The sequence below is a fragment of the Cricetulus griseus genome, chromosome 6 (genome assembly GCF_003668045.3).
Source record: "Cricetulus griseus strain 17A/GY chromosome 6, alternate assembly CriGri-PICRH-1.0, whole genome shotgun sequence".
NCBI classification, from domain to species: Eukaryota; Metazoa; Chordata; class Mammalia; order Rodentia; family Cricetidae; genus Cricetulus; species Cricetulus griseus.
The window spans coordinates 18408867-18433389 of record NC_048599.1 but is presented as its reverse complement, the minus strand read 5'-3'; the positions used below and the strand labels follow the sequence as shown (position 1 = coordinate 18433389).

The 24523-nt window shown below is 41.1% G+C and overlaps 1 protein-coding gene across 5 annotated transcripts in view; it reads right to left on the bottom strand.

Annotated features, from left to right (window-relative positions):
• The window catches only part of Chd6 (chromodomain helicase DNA binding protein 6), a 192164-nt gene that overhangs the window by 113196 nt on the left and 54445 nt on the right, over positions 1–24523 (bottom strand). For all 5 annotated transcript variants that reach the window (XM_027423516.2, XM_035446807.1, XM_027423517.2 and 2 more), the window contains 2 exons: positions 10987–11134; positions 8966–9115 (listed from right to left, as the gene is read on the bottom strand). In XM_027423516.2, coding sequence (XP_027279317.1) covers positions 8966–9115; positions 10987–11134 — 298 coding nt within the window. The remainder of the gene's footprint in view (positions 1–8965; positions 9116–10986; positions 11135–24523) is intronic.

The window sequence follows — 24523 nt, the reverse complement described above, 5'->3', positions numbered from 1 at the left end:
AATTTTGCTATCCATGAGCACCTCTGAATGGCAAACTTTTTTAAAAAGTTATATAAATGGACTTGAATTATAAAATATTAAAAATTAAAAAAAAGAATCAGTAGTGATTATCAAACCACTATGAACCAAGCCAAGTATGATGGTACACATCTATAATACCAGCCCTCCCTTGGAGAGGCTGAAGCAGGACTGTGTTAGCCTGTGCTATAGAGAGAAAGAGAGAGAGAGAGAGAGATGTTGCAGGATATTCTATCACAATGTGAACTCAAGTATGCATATGCATTTTTGTTAACTAAATAAAGCAACATTGGGTCAGGAGGTGGAACCAGCAACTAGCTAGCAGAAAGTAATCATAGAGAGTTAGAGGGAATTTGGAAGACAGAGAGACACACAGGAAGTAGTAGGGAGGGACTTTGATCGTGGTGGTCTTTTTTGGTTTGGCAGAGAGGAAGGAAGCACTCTTTCTGAGGCACTGGCAAAGAGGGAAGGTCAGCTAGTTGGTCCTAAAACCCTCTGAGCTAGCAGGTTTTTACCCCAGACTCTAACTCCGGAGCTTTACTGATGAATAGAACGATAGAGATTTATTTAAAACTACAGTTGCTAACAGCAGCAGGAGGCAGATACGATGGAACTTTTATGTCTCACCCATCTGCTGCCTGAGAAGGAGGGCCCTAACTGCAGAGTCACAGCTGAAACAGCAGTAGATTCGGGTGTAGTCGCTGTGATGGTGGAAAAACAACATAGATGCTATCAGATAATAAAGAACAGGGTTTTTCTTTTTTTCTTTTCTTGCCCATTTTAATAAAAGGAAAAGGGAATTTTAAAATGTGCATTCCTAAATACTTTTCAAAGAAAGAAGGAAATGGAGTATTAGCATCTTTTTTCCCTAAAGTTAGTTTGCGGATAAGCAAGATCACATGTGTATAAACATTCATTCAGTTTACACAGATATACACTAAATCTGCCTGCCAAACACTCCCATAAAAAACCATCTACTCTTAAATATTCCATTTTCTTAAATCATCCTTCAGAGAAGAACATTATAATTCATACCTTTGTGTATTAGAGACTCATATCATTTAGAAAATTTATTCTCAAAGAAAATTTCACAAATTTAAAATCTCACTTATTCCCACCACATCTAATCATGCCATGTAATTCTCTTTAGCAAGCAATAAAGATGGGTCCAGCAAGAAGTAAAACTCATTTCAAATTGTTGAGCCTTTACCAAATGCCACAGAGAGTTCAAAAGTGGTTCTGAGCTTGGTTCCAGCTCTCCAGCAATCTCATCAATGGAAGACATGATGAACACACTTGTCTTTGGATGTCTCAGAGCAAATGCTTACTACAGCAGTAATTACAAGTCGGGTAAGAGTTTACAATTAGGCCCCAATAGCTGATGGGACACTATTTAAAGATAACACTAAGGAAAACGTATGTGTTTCTAATTGGGATCTAAACAGTCATCCTGTCATCCTCAGATTCCTTTAACTCTGGCTCTATCCTCAGTTCATCATGTCTGATATTAGCAGTTAGGAAGTGTGCAAGAGACACAGAATACCAACAATTCCTCTAGCATTTTGGGAAAATCAGTGTGGCCAGATTAGGAACAGAGATCTGGAGCAGGGAATTGAGAAAGAATGCTGTGGTGATTTGATGACATTCACCTGAGCAGAAGACAACAACAGAGGAAACTGCCTAATGAGAACAAATGTGGAAACTGGTTGTACTCCATGACGAAAAGAGAAGACAGGAAACCATCAAACCTGCCTATCTTAGTTAGGATCACTACTATTGCTGTGATGAAACACCATGAAAAAAGCAGTTTGGGGAGGGAAAGGTGTGTTTACCTTACACTTCTATCACTGTTCATCATCGAAAGGAAATCAGGGCAAGACTCAAACTGAGGAAGGAGTGTGGAGGCGGAAGCTGATGCAGAAACTGAAGGGACCAGCTCCCCATTTCGGCAGCCGTAACAGCCGAACACCGTGCTTGTCTGACCTTGTCTTAGTCACTAAGGCCAGATGCCTGGCCCTTTCGGAGCCATAACAGCTGAACACGTGCTTGTGTGACCTTGCCTTAGTCACAAGGAGGTCTGATCCCTGCCTCCTGGCAAGGAACCAATCAGAAGTTAGCTGGTGGTGCTGTGCTTTACGGCTCTGGGTGTGCTTTACAGACAAGTGCACTGCAATGACGTGCAGAGCATAGCAACCACCTTGGGAGGGCCTATGGGCCATAACAACCAGTTGACCAATCAACACAGGGCAAACCCTCCAAGCCTGGAGGCACACCAATCCGGAGCCTGTGCGTACCCCTAGACACTCCCCTTACGCTGCCCTATAAGATCTCTCTGCAAACAGTTAGACCTGTCTTTGCTAGCCATCCGCCGTGGTGGGTGGATGAAAGACCTAAGCTAACACGGGGTTAGCTCGTTACACAACAATAAAGCCTCATGCAGTTTGCATCAAGCTTCGACTCCACATGGTGATTGGGGTGGCTGTGGTCCTGGGCTGAGATCCTGGAGGCCTGAGTTTTCCGGGGGGTCTTACAAAACCACTGAGGAGTGCTACCTACTGGCTTGTTCCCCCATGGCTTGCATAGCCTGCTTTCTTGTAGAACCCAGGACCTCCAGCCCAGAGGTGGCCCTATCCATAGAGGGCTGGGCTCTCTCCTATCTTTCACTAGTTAAGAAAATGTACTGCAGACTTGCCTACACCTTGATCTACCAAGGCATTCTCAGTCGAGGCTCCCTCTTCTCTGATGACTCTGGTCAAGTAGGCATAAAACTAGCACACACCTTTAATCCCAGTACTCAGGAGGCAGACACAGGAGGATCTCTGTGAGTTTTGAGGCCAGCCTTGTCTACAGAGTGAGTTCCAGGGCAGCCAGAGCTGTTACACGGAGAAACCCTGTCTTGGGGAAACAAATCAAACAAACAAAACACTAGCCAGTGGTTTCCGATTCCGGTTCATCGACCCTGCTCAGAGGCATCTGATGCCACAGGTTTGTTCAGTGGATCTGAGCTCGGCAGTGGGATCTGACACACCTGGACACTGCCAAGGCCCCGTGGCATTTCCACCTCCATCCACCGGCCCAGGTAGGCCAGGGGCTGTCTCCAGTTCTGGTTCAGCGGGATCCAACACACCCCAACACTGCTAAGGCCCCAGTGGCGCCTCCATCCACCAGCCCAGGTGGGTCAGGGGCTGTTTCCGGTTCTGGGTAAGCGGCTCTGCTCGGAGGCATCTGATGCCACGGGTTTGCTCACCGGATCCGAGATCGGCAGCACGATCCAACACACCCAGACAGTGCCGAGGCCCCAGTGGCAGTTCTGCCTCCATCCACGAGGAGAGGACAGGCATCAGAGTATTGTAACTGTTTGCTTCTACCAGAAGGGAACCTTGGTTCCATTCCCACCAGGAGAGGAAGACTCCTGCTACACTCACCAGAAGAAAGGATGAGAAGAGGTCAAGGTAAAAGCACGTTCAACAACAGAAAACCCAATATGACCACCGGAGACTAGGAACCATACACTAGCAAGACCTGAACATCACAATGCAGATGAAGCAGAAGAGAATGACCTTAAAAGCATCTTCATGGAAATGATAGAGGACCTCAAAGAGGACATGAGAAAATCCCTTAAAGAAATGGAAGAAAAAACAAACCAAAAAATACAAGATATCAACAAATCTCTAAAGGAAACAGTTCAAGACCTAAAAACTGAAATAGAGACAATAATGAAAGCACAACCTGAGGGAATGCTGGAAACAGAAAGGCTGAGTAAACGATCAGGAACTACAGACGTAAGCATAACCAACAGAATACAAGAGATGGAAGAGAGAATCTCAGGAGTTGAAGACACACTAGGAGAAATAGAATCATCAACGAAAGAAAATCTTAAGTCCAACAAATCCCTAATACAAAATATCCAGGAAATATGGGATACCATGCAAAGACCAAACCAAAGAATAATAGGTATAAAAGAAGGTGAAGAAATCCAACTCAAAGGCACAGAAAACATATTCAACAAAATCATAGAAGAAAACTTTCTCAACCTAAAGAAAGACATGGTAATAAACATACAAGAAGCCTACAGAACACCAAATAGACTGAACCAAAATAAATGTGGTCTCCTCGCCACATAAAAATCAAAACACCAAACATACAGAACAAAGAGAAAATATTAAGAGCAGCAAAGGAAAAAGGCCAAGTAACGTATAAAGGAAAACCTATCAGAATTACACCTGACTTTTCCATGGAAACTCTGAAAGCCAGAAGGTCCTGGATAGATACTCTACCTACACTAAGAGACCATGGATGTCAGCCCAGACTACTATACCCAGCAAAGCTTTCAATCAATATAGATGGAGAAAACAAGATATTCCACGACAAAACCAGATTCAAACAATACATATCCACCAATACAGCAATACAGAAAGTTCTGGAAGGAAATCTGCAACCCAAGGAAGTTAACTGCAACAAGAAAAATATAGGCAATAATACCACGTTACCAACAGCCAAAAGGAAAAAGGGATAGAATCCCACACATAATTTCGCCACCATCACCAAATCAAAAACAAGAATGAACAATCAATGGTCATTAATATTCACCAACTAACCCTATTAGAAGACAAAGTGGGAAATACCCTTGAATTAATTGGTACAGGAGAATGCTTCCTGAACATTACACCAGTAGCATAGACACTGAGATCAACAATTGATAAATGGGACCTCCTGAAACTGAGAAGCTTTTGTAAGGCCAAGGACACAGTCAGCAAGACAAAACAGCAGCCCACAGACTGGGAAAAGATATTCACCAACCCCACATCTGACAGAGGGCTGATCTCCAAAATATACAAAGAACTCAAGAAGCTAGTCTCCAAAACACCAAATAATCCAATTAAAAAGTGGGGGTACAGAACTAAATAGACAATTCACAATAGAGGAAATCTGAAATGGCTGAAAGACATATAAGAAAGTGTTCAACATCCTTAGCCATCAGGGAAATGCAAATCAAAACAACTCTGAGATACAATCTTACTCCTGTCAGAATGGCCAAAATCAAAGACACTAATGACAGTTTATGCTGGAGAGGATGTGGAGAAAGGGGAACACTTCTCCACTGCTGGTGGGAGTGCCAACATGTACTGCCACTTTGGAAATCAGTATGGCGACTCCTCATGAAAATGGGAATCAGTCTATCACAAGATCCAGCAATTCCACTCTTAGGCATATACCCAAAAGAAGCACATTCATAGGACAAGGACATCTGTTCAACGATGTTCATAGCAGCATTATTTGTAATAGCCAGAAACTGGAAGCAGCCTAGATGCCCCTCAACCAAAGAATGGATAGAGAAAATGTGGTACATTTACACATCGGAGTACTACTCAATTGGGGGGGGGGGATGGAATCTTGAAATTTGCAGGAAAATGGATGGAACTAGAAGAAACCATTCTGAGTGAGGTAACCCAATCACAAAAAGACAAACATGATATGTACTCACTCATATGTGGATTTTAGACACAGAGTAAAGGATTACCAGCCTACAATCCACACTGCCGAAGAAGCTAGTAAACAAGGAGGACCCTAAAAGAGACAAACTTTGTCCCCTGGAGAAGGGGAAAGGGTCACCATCCCCTGAGTAAATTGAGAACATGGGAAGAGGGAGGGGGGAGCTACGAGAATGAGAAGGGAAGAAGAGGAAGGATGCAGAGGTCACGAGGGAGCAGAAAGGTTAAGTCAGGGAAGAATAGAAGAAAGGCTATGTGATAGGTAGGATTTTAGTTGGGGGGGGGTGGTAGGGGAGGACAGGAGGGAGAAGGGAACTGGGATTGTCATGTAAAACAATCTTGTTTCTAATTCAAATTTAAAAAATGACTTAAAAAAAAAAAAAAAAAAAAAAAAAAAAAAAAAAAAAAGGACTAGCCAGCACACTGGCTAAGAGTGAAAGAAGCCCAACAGTAAAGGGCTCACACCAAGGCCATGTTATGGAATCAGGTTCACAGGCACAGCAACACCAAACAGGAAGTAGCAGGGGACCTGGCAGAAGGAGGTCTGTCTGAAGGCCCAAGTGACTTCGTTTCAGTAAAAAGTATGCACCACTAGGAAAAATATGAGTATCAGGAAATGAAGAAAACATGTGCCTGGCAAAACATCTTTTTTGTCTTTTAACCTAAGAGTCAAAAAGAAAATACAGCTGTTTGCCTAATGAGCTTGAGTATATTCATTCATTAAATTCATATATGCATAAAAAAGTGCAAGGTTATATTAACTACTAACACAAAGCTGTACCTAAGTGAAAATTATGAAAAATTAAAAGCTGATTTTGTTTGTAAGTTATTAATCTGATTAACAGGTCAAATAAGGGTGATACTAAAAACAGTATAGCATAGGCAATGAAAACCCATCACAAGTTGTGAGTGGTTCAAGGGTTCCAGCTGACTCAACACTGAAATAAACACAACAGTAACATTACAAAATAGAAGTCAGAAAGTGCTGCGATAGCTTTCATCTCAAGAATGCTCTTATTTTAAAAACATAAACCCGTCTCTGAAGCAGCTCATGGTCTAGGAGGGGAAAAACAACAACAACAACAACAACAAAAAACCAAGCTGGTAGTTGTTCAAAGGACAGTGACAGAGCTAATTACACCAAAGTACTTTTGTAGCACAGAGTAGAGCAAGTCTCTGGTTGAGGGGAGCATGGGCATCCTCAGAAGGGAAACCAAATGCAACCTGTCACACATGGGGAAAGGCCAGAGGAGGAGATCCCAGCCTACCATGCACAGCAAAGGCCAAAGGAGGGCACTGAAAGCACCATAGAGGACAGCCCGGAGAGGGACATGGCAATGGTATGAGCTGATGCTTTATTCAAATTAAAGCCTGTTTGCTCCAAAAGATAAAAGTCACATAAACTACACAAATAGTTGGGAGGCCAAAACAAAGATAGTCTTATAAAAAATCTGCAAACAGTAAGTCAAGCAAGAAACTAGTCAGATGTCACTGAACAGGCTTTTGTTTTGTTTTGTTTTTCCTTTTTACTGTGGCCCCAGCTATTCTAAAGACCAGGCTGCCTTCTCAAGTGCCAGGCCCAGCACTCAAAGGGTCTTACTGGAAGGACAGAAGATAAGTTCCACCTTCCTTAATGATCTGTTGTGCCTTGAGGATTACACAGAATCCTAGAGAGAATCCATGCATTGATGCTTTTTGTTAGCTTGAGAAATTAGAACCAAGAATTCATCCACATGTGAAAACAATGTAGAAGAAGCTGTTTTGGTTCTAAAGCAGCTAGGGCTGATTTTGAAAACCTCTCAATAAGTTGCCCTCTCAAGACCCAGGAATGCTAGCTTTGGCCTTAGACTTTAGATTACATATTCATACAACTGACACTCAGAACAACAAAACTGATAAAGCACACATCAGGCTCTTTTAACTTCCAATTAAACCATAAAATGTTCAAGGAAAGCCCAAATAAGGGAACACATTCCCATGACTCCAAGCAGTCTTGCAAGAACTGTTTTTAACTATTTATTTGAAAAGTACTGCAATGACAAACACATCAGCGTTTACTCCTATCAATAACCATGTTCACTGGCTGGATAACTTTAGCAGGGGAATAAATCATCTGAGTCAGCCTCTACCTAACTATATGACCTGGATCATTCTGTGCCTCATTTCTTAACAGTTAAGTTTGAACAATACGCGCCTGCTTCTTGCTACTTTTCTTGTAAAGACTGAAGAAAAGACAAGTGAGGTAACATGAGAGTGCTTTAGGCTGGAGGAGTGGTGGCTGAAGGCCGGGTGTCACCAGCTTCTGTAAGATCACGAGTGTCCGAGAAGGATGGGTACCTGCTTTGCTGCCACTCTGCATGAGCAGTAGGTTCTACCAGTCAGCACCAGGGTCTCCAGAATGACAGTGTCCCAGAATGTGTTACTGGCAACAACTCCCATCCTACACCCACAGCATGATTCTACATTTCCCTTTCTTATCTTCTCTAAACCAGATACTTGGCACAGACCTCCTCAATTAACATCCCCCCCTTTACTTCTATGTCTGTAATCAAATCTCAGTGCCATCATTCTCCTCAACAAATGCTCCCCCATGGAAGAAAATGCAACTGAAATGCAGATAAGGTCATTCTGTTCTTCTGCTTTAAACCACTGATGCCTTCTATCTCTAACGCAATCCATGGTATAAGGGCCAAACACGCTAGATGAGCAAGGCTCTGCACAGTGTGACTCCTTCTACCTTTCAGCCCTTACATCTCATCACTGCACAAATCACACCCCAGCCGCCAGCCATGCTTATCTCCACTGGTCATATCATAACCTATGGCTGACTGTTAGGAAATGTCTCTTAGGCCCTCAACTTCTGAATGAACCTTTATCTACTCCAGCTTCTGTGTGTGGTGACTATGGCCAGTACATACTTATAGGTTGCACCAATTTAAGTGTTAGTAAAGCCATATGTCCTTCTACCATAAAGAACTCTGTGGCGCAAACAATCATCTGGATACTGACACCTACATCCCAGATGCTGGCCTTGTAGCAAGCTCACAATAGGCATCTTTCAAACCACAGTTCCAACTACAATCACAAGTTCATTTGGTTTCATTATCTGATGGGGATGCCCTTCTGTATATATGTTTCTCTTATTGTTGATTAATAAAATACTGATTGGCTAGTAGCCAGGCAGGAAGTATTGGCGGGGCTACCAGATGAGGAGAATGCCAGGGAGAGGATGCAGAGAGAGAGGCCGCCAGGAGACACCATGTAGCTGAGGAAGGAGTAACAGGTCCACACCCTTCTCCAGTAAGACAAGACCACATGGAGATACATAGATTAATAGAAATGGGTTAATAATTAAGAGAGATCTAGTCAATAAGATGCCTGAGCCATCAGCCAAACAGTTTATAATTACTATGTCTCTGTGTGCTTATTTGGGGCTAACTGACTGTGGGCTTTACCTCTGCCTGCCAGGCCAGCGTAGAAGCTGAAAGTGCAGATGTTCGGCCAGCTCCCAGAACAGCAATCGTTTCCCCATCATCATCCACCACCTTGAAGTCGAGATCCTCATTGTATTTTCTGCGCTTCACTTGTCGTCCTGAGCGCCGTTTCTGCAGGACAAACACACTTTATCAGAGCACCTGTGAGTCAGAAATAGAAACTTTCACGCAAATATATACATTTAATGATAGGCCAAGCATGATTTTTCTTAACTTCCAAAAGGAATCTTGTACTTTTTAAAGAACTAAATTCATGCAGCATGGGATCTAGCTAAGTGAGGGAGAAAGTGATGGTACAATCTCTGAATTGTCTGATCTATTAAGACTGTAGCCTCAAAGTCCAGGGAGATGTGTTTTACTCATCAATGATAGTGATGTTTTTTTCTTCCTTTCTGGGACTTCTGGTCCCAAGCAACAGGGATGGGAGGTGACCTCTGAATTCTGTCTTTGAGATCCACTCAGATTTTCTAGTTTTTTATTTACTTTTTCTCCCAAATTCACTTAGCCACCAACTCCTAAAAATGTAGTGAAAACAAATTTTATTGGGACTTAGACTGAGAATCTCATACACTTAAAACAGGGAGACATCTTTTTTTTTTTTTTTTTTTTTTTTTGGTTTTTAGAGACAGGGTTTCTCTGTGTAGCTTTGGAGCTTATCCTGGCACTCACTCTGGAGACCAGACTGGCCTCGAACTCACAGAGATCTGCCTGCCTCTGCCTCCCGAGTGCTGGGATTAAAGGCGTGGGCCACCAAAGCCTGGCTGGGAGATATCTTAAGTGTAACAAAATAACAAGTCATGTGTAATGAGGCATCTCTAATAAGCGCTCCGTAGAGCACTGCAATGATGCCCATCTCCACCTAGCACTGGTTCCAAGCAGCAGGAACACTTTGAGGAACGAGCTTTAAGTAGCACATCCCCATATTCTTAGACCTTAAATACAACAGGTCAAACAAAACAAGTAAAACCTCAGTTCCTTAAAAAAACAAACAATCAAACAAAAAACATCAGTTCCTTTTTCTTCTAAAAGACATTTTGTAAGTATCTCTCCATGTTCCTATCACTTCTTCATTATACCACCTCCATGATGTCTAATGTCATTTGAAGGATTCTTAAAAAACAAACAAACAAAACCCACAAAACTTTCCCTTTTCTATTTAGAAATCACTATAGAAATCATCATCCTACAAACCTTTAACTCACCAAATGTGGTCAACTCAATCTAGTTGCTTTTCTGTCAGCATGGTCACCTAACAGCTACCAGTTCCAGCTTACAGGCTGTGAGGTGACTCTTGCTTTCACAGCAGACACTCTGACTTATGAAAACCATGATGTGACAAGCAATGCCTGCCTAGAGTGAACATCAATGAGAAACTCAAGGGAGCTCACCGTATGCTGTCATTCTGAATGATGTCCCAGTTCAGACACACCGCTGTGGATACGGGATAGTGGAGGAAATGGTACTTTCACACATTAGAATTCAAGCCCTAGAGAAGGTACCTCAACCTAAAAAAGAACATCCCCACCAGTGTCGAGGGTACTCTGCATTAAGAACTTAGTTAGATGGGCAGCTCCTTGTTTCCAATTTTTCTGGTATATAATGTACCGCGTACTGTCAGCACCAGGAACAAGGATGTCCTATATATACTAGTCTAGCACACTTAGTACTGCATGCCAAAACAGGTCTCTGAACCTTACCTAGCCTGACTCATAATTTAATTTTTCACATCAACTGCCTCTAAGACTGATACACTACTTTATGAGACAGCAAACACTAAACTTCTGTAAGTTATTAATGTAACTATTAGGCTTGGGAAATAGCCTGCATGTGGTCTATGTGCTCACTCACCACGACAGTACAGTACTAGTGCAGCTCAGGTCTGTGCATAAGGGTAGGAAGCTGGGGACTGACACAGCAACACTGGGTGAATGTCAAGATTTGTCCAGAGTATAACCTCCAGCAGGTCCCAGTCACAGCTGTACCTGGCTATCTGCAGACTCGGTGGGCTCCTCAGGACTCCGTAGGGATGGGTTCGGCAGACTCTGATCCAGCTCTAAACTCTCCACAGTGGTTTCATTTTTCCTTTTTCCTTTCTTCTTTCTCTCCACTGGGGTTGGTCCTTGTTCCTTACTAAAACACATTCAGAATTAAAACTGTGGGCAGTTTTGAAAGCTCATGATTAAAGCTATGAAATCATAGCATGGAATTCTAGGACCAATGTGGACTTTAATGAAGAATCTGTAGTTATTGTGCCAGAAATGTACAGAAACATGGGAAGAAACTTATCTGCATGGGTTGAGGCAGAATTCACTTTATTCACCCCTGTAACGACTGCCATAGCTATGATTAATGTTACAGGAAAGAATAAGAATTTCTCTAAAACCTCACTTTGAATTTAAGCCAACATCATTAACTAGGAAGTCTGATTACTTCACAGATATTAAGAATTACCAAATTGTACTATCCCTTTAAGACACATGGGAAGAACAACCTCCTTAATTTGTCAAAGCAAGCGCTACCTTTGCCTTTGTGAGCACTGTAGAGTTCTCCTATACCCAGTGTGGTGATCTGAAAGAAAATGCTTCCCATAGGGAGTTGCACTACTAGAAGGTATGACTTTGTTGGGGTAGGTATAGCCTTGTTGAAGGAAGTGTGTTACTGTGGGGGTGGGCTTTAAGTCTCCTATGCTCAAACTACACCCAGTACCACAGTTCACTTCCTGTTGCTTGCAGATCAAGACAAAGAACTCTCAGATTCTTCTTCAGCACCATGTCTGCCTACATGCCTCCATGTCCTACCATGATGACAATGGACTAACCTCTGAACTATAAGCCATCCCAATAAATGTTTTCCTTTATAAGAGTTGCCATGGTCATGGTGACTCTTCACAGCAATAGAAACCCTAACTAAGACATACAGTCCAGGGTGTTATATGGAGGATTCCTCAGAGGTAGGCAATATATCCTGCAAGGACCCACCAAGACACTGACCTGCCTGTATGGTAAAATGTTTCTTACATTGACAAACACATTGTCAATGCTTTAAGTACTAAAACTCTATCATCTCACCAGTCAGTCATTAATTATGACACCATACTTAGAAGTCATGTACCACATGTAATGCCCAGATCCTCTGCAGATGGCTCAACAAACATTTGCTAAATAGACATTTTATACATTTCTGAGCTCTCTTCTCTTTCCTAGAGGATCTGATTAGGTTCCATATTCCTCTAAGTTGTCTTATGCCTTATACAAGACAGAAATCATTCAATTAATATTTAAGCAAGTCTTAAAAATGTTAAGGAATGGATAGATAGCATCATTAATGGATTGATTATTTGTGGGGGGTGCTGAAGAGATGGCTCAACAGTTAAGAGCACTATAGGCTCTTCCAGAATACCCAGGCTTGGTTCCTAGAACCCACATGGAAGCTCACAATAATCTGTAACTCCAGTTCCAGGGGATGTGAGACCCTCTGCTGGCCTCCAAAGGCACTGCATGCATGTAATACACCAATAGTGGAGGCAAAACACTCATATACATTCATTTTTTAAAGGATTATTTATTGTAGTTGGGGAGATTTGGGAAAGTTTACTTGAACAAAGACATATAGAATTTTGAAAGACATTCAGGAGAAAACAGTAAGAGTAACTAACAATGACTGCAGCTATGCTGTTTTCTATGTGGATTATCTCCTTTATACCCCACAAACTATCAGGCAGATAGTTTATTCTCATTTTAATGTGTGGAATATGAAATATATTGAGTCTAAGTGAAATTTCCAGAGTTTCAAAGCTAGAAAGCAGTGGATATAAAAGTTAAAGCCAAGAAGAATCTGTACATTCCTGGAAAGTCACCATGACAATCTTGAGATAACAAACAGCTGTGCAGTTGGTTGACAGTCCAAGTGCACAGAAACACTACATAAAAGAGCTGGAAGGAAAAATATTAGACAGCACTAAGCCAGAGAGTTTACTTGACGCTGTAAGAAAGGGGCCATGATGGCAAGCACAAGCAAGAGGATAGAAGACCTATACTAGGATATTTTACTATGAGAAATGAGTGCATTTTTGCAAGCACATTGAACGATGAAAATAAGGAGAATGAGGGTGAAGCACTCCCAAAGTTAAGCCTCTAGACTTTTTTAGCTAGAGGCTGGAGGAGGTGAAGCTGGAAGAATATCTCAGCAGACAGCAAAATGTCTCCTGACCTGGGGATAAATAAGCTACTCCATCGAGAATCTTCAACATGACTTTCTATGTTACCTTCGACAAAAGAATCAATTTTAAACTGTAAAACTTCTTCCCAGGGCTCTTCTGATAAAAACAAATATGAGGAAGAGATCATTTGCAAGCCTGAAAATGGGATTTTCAAATAGCACATCAAGAAAATATTCCCTGAATTCAATCTTCCAGGATGATTATAGACAAAATGCACTTGCCCCTTTGTAGTAAGTTTTAAAAACCCAAGACGTGGGAGTTTATCAACAGAAACATTTTATTAATAATACCCACATTTCTATTATTTCTAGATAGATTTGGTTCATGATACTTGCTTACTCACTATCAAGTTCCTTAAAAATAGTGACTGATAATAGCTAATAGAATTACATATAGTGTTTACTTCCACAGTGTAGGAGAAACTGTGATCAACCTACCAAAGCCCAAGTCGTGTTGTCCCTCCACCCCACACACACCAGGCCAGCCTGCATGAGAATGCACAGGTGTGGCAGACACTTGCTCTTTGAGCCGAGCCTGCTGAAGAAAAGACACCTGACCCAGAGACACCAATGAAGAAAAGACAACACAGCAGAGTCAGCCACCTGAGCCAACAAGACCTTGGGAGGGGGTATAAAGGCAGGACTAACTTCCTTAAAAAATGAGTCTGCAACATGCTCTGTTACTCACGGACTCCCAGTGCCTGAGTTGTTGGTGCTGTGTCTTCTCACCCCTCCCCAAAAGGTGTCCGAGCAGGGTAACCCGCAACACCATAGCATGCACAGAAAATTGGAACAATAAAGATTAGCACAGTCCCTATGCAAGGATGATGCACTAATTAGTGATCATTCCATACTTTAAAATGCTAGTAAAAGATCAATAATATCCAACTATACCACTTCTGGGTATGTCCCCAAAGAATTCTATATTCTACTACAGAGATACTTAATTCATCCTTGTTCACTGCTGCTCTATTCACAACAGAAAGGAATGGCAGCGGTTTAGATGCCCATCTACTAAAGAATGGATAATGAAATGGGGGAGGGGTGTTTCATTGAGTGAAGTCATCTGAGCCCAGAAAGACAAATATCACATATTCTATTTCATAAGTGGACCCTAGCTTTGAATTTTGTTTGTTTAAACTGGGGTACATGTAGAAGCCATGAAGCTAAAAAAGAGTCATGAGGTAGGCTGCAGGGAGGGGGGGTTGTAGAACACAAGTGGTGCAAAGGGGAAAAAGGGGGGGGAGGTTAAGTTGGGGAGGATGAGAGAGGACAAAGGAGGTGGGAGATGAACACTAATATTAAAGATGTTTTTTAAAGCCATATGAAAACACACACAGAAGATGAAGGTGTTTTTATTTTAAATACTTTTAATTGATAGGGTGCCCTAACAGGAAGATAACATTCCTCCCCAAAGCAACAGGTTATCAAACAAGAAGTTCAGTGCTAGCTGGGATAGAGCCCTTCTTATAGTGGTCAAAAGGGATCTCAGAGACTCCCCTCCTCAAACAATACAGACTACTGCCACTGCTCCTGGTTGCCCATCAGAAGTTGATGATAAGACCAACCCTACTGCTGAAGACATCACCTAATTTGGTCACAAGATAATGGAGAAACCAAGTTGGTACTGCCCTGAAAGCTTTTTCCCTTCTAGCTAACATTCAGGGTTTTGGAAGGTGCTATGCAGGATGCTGGGAGAGAAAAGTTATTAGCAGTCTTACCCAGATGTAAACTCTGTGAGCTATACAATAATGACCAGCCCGGCAAGATATGCCAACTGGTGCAACAGTGGTACGGATGTTATGGGGATAGTCAATGGCTTTCTAACTGGATTTAAGGCCTGCTTCCCTGGAAGGAAATCATGTCTGTTTCTGAAAATGGCCAAGAACCATGGCTGGTGAGGTCATAAGCCTCAAGGGAGAACCTGCTACTATTATTTTGCTAGGTGGATGTAGTATCAACCTGTTTTCTAAATACCTATATCCTTGTATGTGTACATTAGCGCAGCTCTATCCTCTCAGAAAGACAAGCTTCTTTTTGTAGCAGATTGCATGTAATGCAGACATACATCCTGGTTAAAGCACAGAGAGCAAGTGACTGTGGTGTGCTCAGCTCGAAATGAAATATCTATATCATAGCCTCTCCCTTCCCAAGACTCAGGGAACACTGTAGAAGAGGCAACAGAAAGACTGTAAGAGCTAGAGGTCCAGAGTCTGTAAAATAGTGTCTTCCAGAGATTGGAGGGCTGTGGCACTCATGAACTCACAAAAACTGTGGTTGCTTGCTGTTCTGGTTAGCTTTAACTGTCAACCTGATAAAGCCTAGCGTCACCTGAGAAGAGAGCCTCAAATGAGGAAGTACCTAGATCAGACCAGCTTGTAGGCTTATCTGTGGCAGACTGTTTTAATTATGACTTGATATAGGAGGGTTCAGGCCACTGTAGGTAGTTAGTTCCATTTGGCTGTAGGTGAGTTCATTGGCCAGAGGCAATGCTGTGTAGAATAGCAAGCAAGCCTACCCTCAAGTTACTATCCTGAGTTCCTACCTTGACTTCCACAAACGATGGGCTGTGATCTGAAACTGTGAGCTCAAACAAACACTTTCCTTCTGTAAATATTTGTCAAAGTCATAGCAATGAAAATAGAAGACCTGCCCAAGTCCAAGCCAGGAAACATTCCAGCACGGATGGGGAGGGGCTCACCTCTAGCTCAGGAGCTACTAGCAACTGATGGCTTCTGGGAGAGGAAGAGTCTGTTTCCTTCAAGGTATAGCCCACAGTAAGGTGCTCAATGCTCCAGCACATGGCCCCCACACTCATGTACATATGGGTAACACTAATTAGACTCTGGATTAAAATAAAAGGATATGAACTTGGGAGGGGAGCGTAGGATGAGGTCTGGAAGGAATTGAAGGAGGAGAACGGAGGCTGAATATGATCTAAAAATATACTGTATATATGCATTAAAATAATCAAAGAATAAATAGAAATAAAACTATATACATATGCATGTACTATCTGATTCAGCAGTCTACTCACAGAAATGTACTTAATGATACCTGCAACAATATGGAAATATGGATGAGGTAATTCATTGCATGACTTGGTAACTGCAAAAAAAGTGAGTATCACTTTACACTGAACATCACCTAAATGTCTATCTACATAAGAGATTGACTAAATTAGGATACATAAACTGGACTACTATGTAGCTATAAAAACAACTATTCTATAAACTGATAATGGAATGATTTCCAAGATACATTAAATAGAAAAAACAAAGTGTAAATAAAATAGCATCCTTTGGTGTTCAGGATAAAGTGAAAACACATGTATGTATGTAGTGTCTTACACAAAGTATAAGACATAATCAGCAATTATCTGCACTGTATGCGAGAGGGACAATGGAAGGAGGGAGAGATACCGGAAAAAGTAGCACTTTTCCTTTTTTACATAGACTTGACATTCTGAGATATATTAAAGTTGCACTGCTAAGAAATAAAAACACTAAGAATAAAATAAGCTCAAATGAATGAATCCCATTAATTCAATAAATAATGCAACACCATCTTATAGGAAAAAAAAAAAAAAAACATGTCACCCATGGATTAATGGGCACAGTACCTGACCATAACCCAAGGCTGGCATGCTGAATGCTAGGTCCCCCGATAAGAGGCAGTCAGAGGTCAGGCTTTCAGGAAGCAACCCAATCACGAGAGCTCTGACTTCATCGTGGAATTCTTTCTCCATGGCAATTTTTGTCACCTAGCCCTTTGATCTTACTTTCTCTCCAAAGAAATGAATGACTCCCCAGGATAAAACAGAACAGACAGGAAAACCTGAAGCATCTCACTATCAGAAAATGAAAGAAGGTAGAATGTCAACAAGTCACTGGAGACATCCTGATGAAATCTTGCTGCCCCAAACCAATACCACATGACCACCAAAGTAACCGAGGACAGCAAAGAAATGGGTACTTGAAAACAGTGGGACCCTGTACTGACACCAGCCAAAGGTAATGAATACATAAGAGAAACAGGAAAGCTGTTGTTTAATACATTTATATGGTGAATGAAGAAGAAGTAGAAGGAAAAAGGAAGAGGAGGGTGGGAGGGAGGGAAGAAGGGAGGGAAAGGAAGGAGGAAGGGAAAGAGGGAGGGAGGGAGGGAAAGATTGTGTTGTAACCACGACAGAAAAGAGGGGTCCAGTCTGAAATCACCAAGGGGTATAAACCCAGGGGGTACAATATAAGAAGTAATGAGATATCTGCACAATTTTAATACAACTGCTTGTTTGTTATAATGGAATAAAATTATAACTAGAAGAAAGATATGTAAGAATAACAACCTTACTCTCAGCAACTATACCCTGGAGTTTTTAGTAACAAAAAGGCATAAGACATGCAATTTAACATCAAACAGCTCAGGGAGGGGAAAAATATATATGGCATCTGGAGTAACCTATTTTATATAAACATGTATATAAATTTTAAAAATGGCTTCTGTGTATGGTATACTTTGTGTGTGTGAATGCACCCTGAGGCCAGAACAGGACTCAGCTGTGTCTTCCTCTATTATTCACTGCCTTATTTCCTTAAGATACTATTACTGTTACATGAAGTCCACCACGCTTTTTATTTTGTTTTATTTCCTGCTAGGATGGCTGTTCAGTAAGCATCCAGAATCCACCTGTCTCTGTCCCTCCCCCAACAGTGGTATAACAAGTACAAGGAGCCATGCTCAGTTTTTCACATGCATGTTAGGCATTTGAATTCATGTCTTCATTCCTGCACAGCAAGTACTCTTAACCCATTAGGGCAGCTTCCCAACCCTAACTCTTAAATATTTAGTAATTCTAGTGGGTATTTTCATGTGTGTGTACATGTGCCAAGGTATGAGTATGGAGGTCAGAGAACAACTCATGGGATTTGGTTCTCTCCTTCCACCATGTGGAGCAGGGATCTAAATCATGTTACCAAGCTTGGTAGCATGTGCCTTTACCTGATAAGCCATCTTGCCAAGGCCCCAAACAAGTTAAAATAGATACCTATAGCACTGATGAAATGGATACTATATTTCTTCTTTTTGTGTGTGAAGGAGATGAAGGGATTATATACTCAATACTGGTCCCCAGATAGGAAGAAAAGATATAGCTAAGGATATGCTATGATATTCTAGTCCCTTTAAAACTGACTGGTCCATAGATGACAGCTAGGACAACTTGGGAGTTCTTCTTTGAAAAAAAAATAATTTTGGACTATGGGCACCTATACACAAACACACACAGTAAAATAAATCTTTAAAATAATTTTGGAGAGCAGTGGGTAGGACAAGCTTAATGTCTTTTCCTCCACAACAAAGTTGTGGTAGTCATAACTCTAACCAAGTACATGTAAGAGCAACTAGAGTCAAAAAGAAAAGCTTTGAACTCTCAATCAAACCTGATTTTGTAAGCCAACACATCCCCAATTATCAGTTTTTAACTTAAGCTAGTTTAAATTGGATTTGCATTGCTTGTAAACAAGAGTTCTGAATAATACAGAGTCTTCCTGGTGCCTGTTTAACAGCATTGGAGGCTGAGCAAAGCAACCTTACTTCTATAATCTTCCCTTTTGTAGCTTCTAGTTGGGGGGGGCGGGGGACTAACTTGTAGGACAAGGAATGAAAAAGGAAGACGTAAGATTTTTTTTAAGGTCAAAATATCTATTTGGGGCAACAAAATGAAACCTGGTTTTATAATGAAACATGTATCTAATGTAAGAACACACCCATTATGCACTTAAAATATACAAGGAATACCAACATACAAACTATACCAAATTCTACACCTGCCTCTCTTATATTCTGCATGGCTTTATGAACTAAGACTTCTAGGAATCTTTACTTGCTATAGTTGATATTAGATAGCTTTCCAAACAGAAACAAACCACAATATCAAGTACTAGATAGACAGGATATGTTACACTTCTTCTCCAACCCCATTTCACCTCCCAGGTCTTTTTGAGAAGTGTGTGTTAGGAAGTTAGTGCTGCATCTGGAGATGAGAAGACACATGAAATGCCACAGCACCATACAATTATAGGTCTGCCCATGGATATGAGGCACTGAAAAGAGCATCTCTCAAAGCACATTATTTCAAAGTAGTTCCTCATCCCATTTTAAGAATTAAAACCTTATAGAGTGAGAATTATAGCCTTAGCAGGCAAGAATGAGTTACAATCCTGACACTGAGAACAGTTCCTGACCCAGTCACAGCATCCCTTGACAAGCAGAGACTGAGGACTCCAATGTGGAACCACTATTCTACTGGAGAAACAGTTCCCAAGAGTTTCTTCAACTCAGCATCCCTGCAGGCTTTGATATTCCCGGCAGTGTTCTCCTAAAACACAGATACTACCATGAAAAGGCTCATTTGCACATTTCATTCAACTTTCATAGTACTCAATTTAATTCCATCTATAAATAGAGAACAGATTTGGCACAGAAAATAAGGACACTGGTTAAAAGGCACTTGTTTTGGTACAGATGCAATCTGCTGCAGACAAAATGGAGCCAGATCTATGCTGCCTTAGAGGCTTTAGTTGCTAAATCTGCAGCACCAAAACAAAGACCAACATACGCTGGCGATAATAAAAGCTAAAAAAGAATTACAACTTCTATTGGTTTAATTTAGCCATGCCATTTTGAACATACTGTATTATGTATCATAATTGTGCATGACTTTATTTATGAGCTAAATAAATGAATGGAAAAAAAGAAAAAAACAGAATTACAACTTCTAAGATGAAGATGTAATATTTTACCAATTAAATGCAACTGAAGATACCAATTCAGACAGTTTAGGGGGAGTTCAAATGCACAGTGTAAGCAGTTCCATGCACCACATCCCACTCCCCAAACTGGTTTTGACAACAAGCTAACTAAAATGGCCAGACCTCTAGCCAGAGATTCTTGAACATTTAAGCAATGGCTACTGAAATCCTTTAAAAAAAAAAAAAAAAGTCACTGAATTCAGATCTTTATAACTCTATTATTCCTGTCTATACTTGATTTTTTTTTTAATTTTGAGTCCTTTTTTTTTTTTCTTTTTAAAGCCATGTCTTACTATGCAAAGCAGGCTGGACTGGAATTGATAATGCCCCTGCCTTGGCCTACCAAGTGATGGGATTATAGGTATAAAAGCCATAATGCCTAGATTCAGGTAATGTTGTTTTAAATTTTCATAAATTGGTTTCTGACCATTTATTTATAAACCATTCAGAGTTGGTTTTCATTGTTTGGGGTATACACACATATGTTGGTGAGAAGTCAACATCAGGTGCATTCCACTATTGCTTTCCATCTTGTATTCTGAGATTGAGTGGCCTTTTCCTGAATCTGAGGCTCACTGATTAGGGTAGGAGGGCTGCTCAGTAAGTTCCAGGGATCCTTCTATGCTCAACCACCAATGCTGGGATTACAGATGTGTGCCACCACACTCAGCTTTTTACGTAGGTATGGAAGCTGTGAAGCTGGGTCCTCAGGTTTCTATGGCAGGTATCTTACTGACTAAGCTGTCTCCCAGTCACAACCATCCTTGTGTTTTAGATAGCACATCTCTCCTTGATCTGAGAGTACTAATTTAGAATCTATACAAGTTCTGGATGACACAGGAATAGAGCCTTGGGCCTCCAGACATACAAGAAGGACCTCTGAAGTGACCATTCCTTGAGCCACTTTTACCGTACAGGCAGGAAAAGGTAGAGAAGCTATGGCTCCTCTGCTCTACTCTTGTGGAGCAGTTACTGTTAACTCTTTCTCCACTTATGGATGCCTCCAGTCCTCCCAAGAGCTGCCAGCTCCCCATGAGGGAGAAGCACATGCACTGATGGGGAATGTACTGTGTATGTGGTGACAGCTGTCCACTCTTCCTGCTCCACACTGGCAGCTGAAACAGTAGTACTCAGGTTATCTCCAATGTCTCTTACAGTCACAAGCCTGGGGTTTAGAGTTTTCTAGAAGCGACCAACAGATAAGAAGTTGGCAAAACTTTTCTTCCACAATGCTACCAAGCTTACTGGACTTGGGAAAATCTGTTCTATATTGACAAAGCAAAACAAATTGGGGAAAAAGGCTGAAGCAGAGAATGGGGCTGATTAAACCAACCATATTTCCTCTTTGTTGGCTTTTTATACTTAGCAGATGTTAAGTACATAAATTTTAATATGTTCCATCCCCACCCAGATGAAATTTCATCTGGGACTACATTTCTCAAAGGATAGTTAAAAACCTGCTGTACTTTCATTACCAAGAGACTCCAGGCATATAATTTTCTCAGGTCTCCACCTAAGAAATCATCTCTGGGATGTGGTCAGAGAATCTACATTTCTCACAAGCTGTCCTAGTTTTCCCTATACACAGCAAAGTCTGAGAACAGGAGAATCAGGTAGACAGTCCTCTACATGGGCCAGCAAACTGATTAATTTTCAAAGAATACAGAGACTAGAGACACAGCTTGTTTTGCAAACATGAGGATCTGGGTTTGACTTCCCAGAACCCACATAAAAAGCTGGATTATGTCTGTGTACACCTTAACTACAGCACTGGGGGGTGGGGGTGGGGGTGAGGGGGAGACAGGCCAGTGAGGGTTCAGTGAGAGATTCTGCCTCAAACCAATAAAGCAGAGTGATAATAAAGGAAGACTTGTCATTCCACTGTGGTCTCTACATATGTGTGTACAGATAAGTGTACTTGCAAACTCAAAGACTGAGCTGGAGGTTACTATTAGAAAGTTGGATGTGGAGCTCTGTTGTTGGTTAAGGGGAGAGCCTAGCTTTGAAATTTCTACCTGTCAGAATGACTCTCTCTCTCTCTCTCTCTCTCTCTCTCTCTCTCTCTCTCTCTCTCTCTCTCTGTGTGTGTGTGTGTGTGTGTGTGTGTGTGTGTGTGTGTGTGTATGTTGTGTATGCCTTTAATACCTGACCTCCTGCTCAGAAGCAGACAATCTCTAAGAACTGCACACAAATTCCTCAAGTACTCACTTCCTCCACACTGAGTAGAAATGCCAGAAAACCACATATACAACCAGAATGCTGGTCAGGCTGTGCTCTACAGAAGGAAGCAGACTTCTGCAAAAGAAAGGCTGTAAAGAAAAAGGAAGTTTATAGGCACGTGGAAACATAAGATGCAAAAGCTGCCATTGAGAAAAACAACTATTGTACCATGTGCTGTAACCTAGAGAAACCTTTCTCAGTTGCTAAAATCTGGCTTCTAAAGAGAACTGGGGATGTCTTATTAATTTCATAATTCCACAGGATCCAATAGTTATTGTCCTATGTGTCAACATGTATAGTACTGTATGTAAAATTGTACACACACACTGTGTATGCTTTCTTACAAAAGTGATCCTAACCCCCTATGGAATAAAAGTATCATCATAATAATCAAGCAAATTATATTAAATGAAACTTTAATTTTAGAGTTAGGCCAAGAAAATAACAAGGCCTAACTGAGCTTCCTGGAGGTGTTTTCTTGTTTAAGCTTTATATACTTAAGGGGTCAACAAGACACTCAAGAATCATCTGGAGAAAGGAAGAAAATATTGTTCAAATAAAGAAAGATTTTCCTATTTTGGAGTTTTGGATTTGTATCCCGAGAGTCCTAAACACTAATCACTATTAATATCAAACTTAAAAAGGAAAGTGTGCTAGACACTGCAATCTAGGATGTGTTCAGCTATCTGCTTTCGACCTCTCTCTCAAAGCAAATGGAATCAATCAAAAAAAAAAAAATAGTTGGTCCATTGAAAGAATACCAGAGTATGCAAAGTGAGAATCTGTAGAAAAGGAGGGATCCCTACAAATCTGACAAGGGATCTTCCACTTTCATTCCTGACCTTACTCACATGAACCTGATAAGCTGACAATAAAGCTCATAAGTCTGCTGTCCTGGAAGGCATTTATCTTTCATTATTATTTCTTACATATTTCTATTTTTTAAAATTATGTGCATGTATCAGATCCCCTGGAGCTGGAGTTACAAACAGGAACTACCTGACATGGGTGCTGGGAACTGAAGGAAAGTCCTATGCAAGAGGAGTGTGGGCTTTAACTTTTGAGCCATCTCTTTATTTTAGAACTCCTATCTTCAATTAGAAAGCAGAAACACCATCAAATATTAACGAGATCATAAGGTATCTAACAAAAATCTTATTTTCAGGTAGAAGTGTTCTTGAATGCAAGCAAATTAAGTATGTGGAATATTGTGCTTGTATCTGACCCTGGGGAAAAAAGGACAGAAAGGTATGGTCCTGATCTCAGGCATTTAACGTTTACTAAGGAAACAAGCCATACATACACCAAAACCAAAGTTAATCACTGGGAGGGCCTGCTGCAGACAAATATGTGAGACAAAAAACTCGGGAGGCCAGAATTTACAATATATATTGGGAATGAGTTCAGAAAAACCATTTCTCTGTGGGTCTCTACTTCCCAGAAAGCAGTATGACAGGGTTGAACTAGATCCTTTCCAGTCTGCTGAGATCTAAAGCCCGTAATTCATCATGAAAATGGAGGCTCCAAGAGCTAATCATGTTCAGAAGGGACACATAAGCACATTAATTTGGGAGAAGCTACATGGAAGAGCTGGGTTTGCATTCAGACTTGATGAATGGAAAGGTGTCAGGATACTTGGAGGAAAAAGAACATTACGGCTGGGAGAAACAGCAAGAGCAATCTACAAGAAAAATGAGTACCTCCAAGGGTTTATGAGAGCAATCTAGCTGGGGAGGTTGCTGCTAGAATTAAAGGTAGGAGGAGACTCAGACCTCCAAACTCTTGAGTAAGGGAGAAAGGAATAGGCTATGCTATGACAACTATAACAACCAGAAGTTTCTATGCAAATATAAACTGAAGTGGAAATCCCCTTTTCTTGTTCCTATATTTTCATGAGGAAAAACACAATTTAATCTTCAAAAGAGTACAAGACTGGAAACGTTTCTCTAATTGGGGACCAACCTGACTGGCAAGCCTCAGAAATGGGAGCATTCCTGACTCAATGTTGCCATCCCCTCTCTGCTTACAGTTATAGGAGACCATTTAACTGAAATGACCAACAAGAAGCCTGATTCCAGCCACAAGGCAATGGGAGTTCTTTGACCAGTTATCAATAATAAAGCTGTCCACGGCACTTCCTTCTTTGTTGGCTACTTCTCAGCTGATTTAGAATCGAGACAGAGGAAAAAAGGTTTGATTTAACACTGACATAACTGACAACATAAATAAAGCAATGGCAATGCTTCGGAAAGACTGGTTGGGTTGTAGTAGT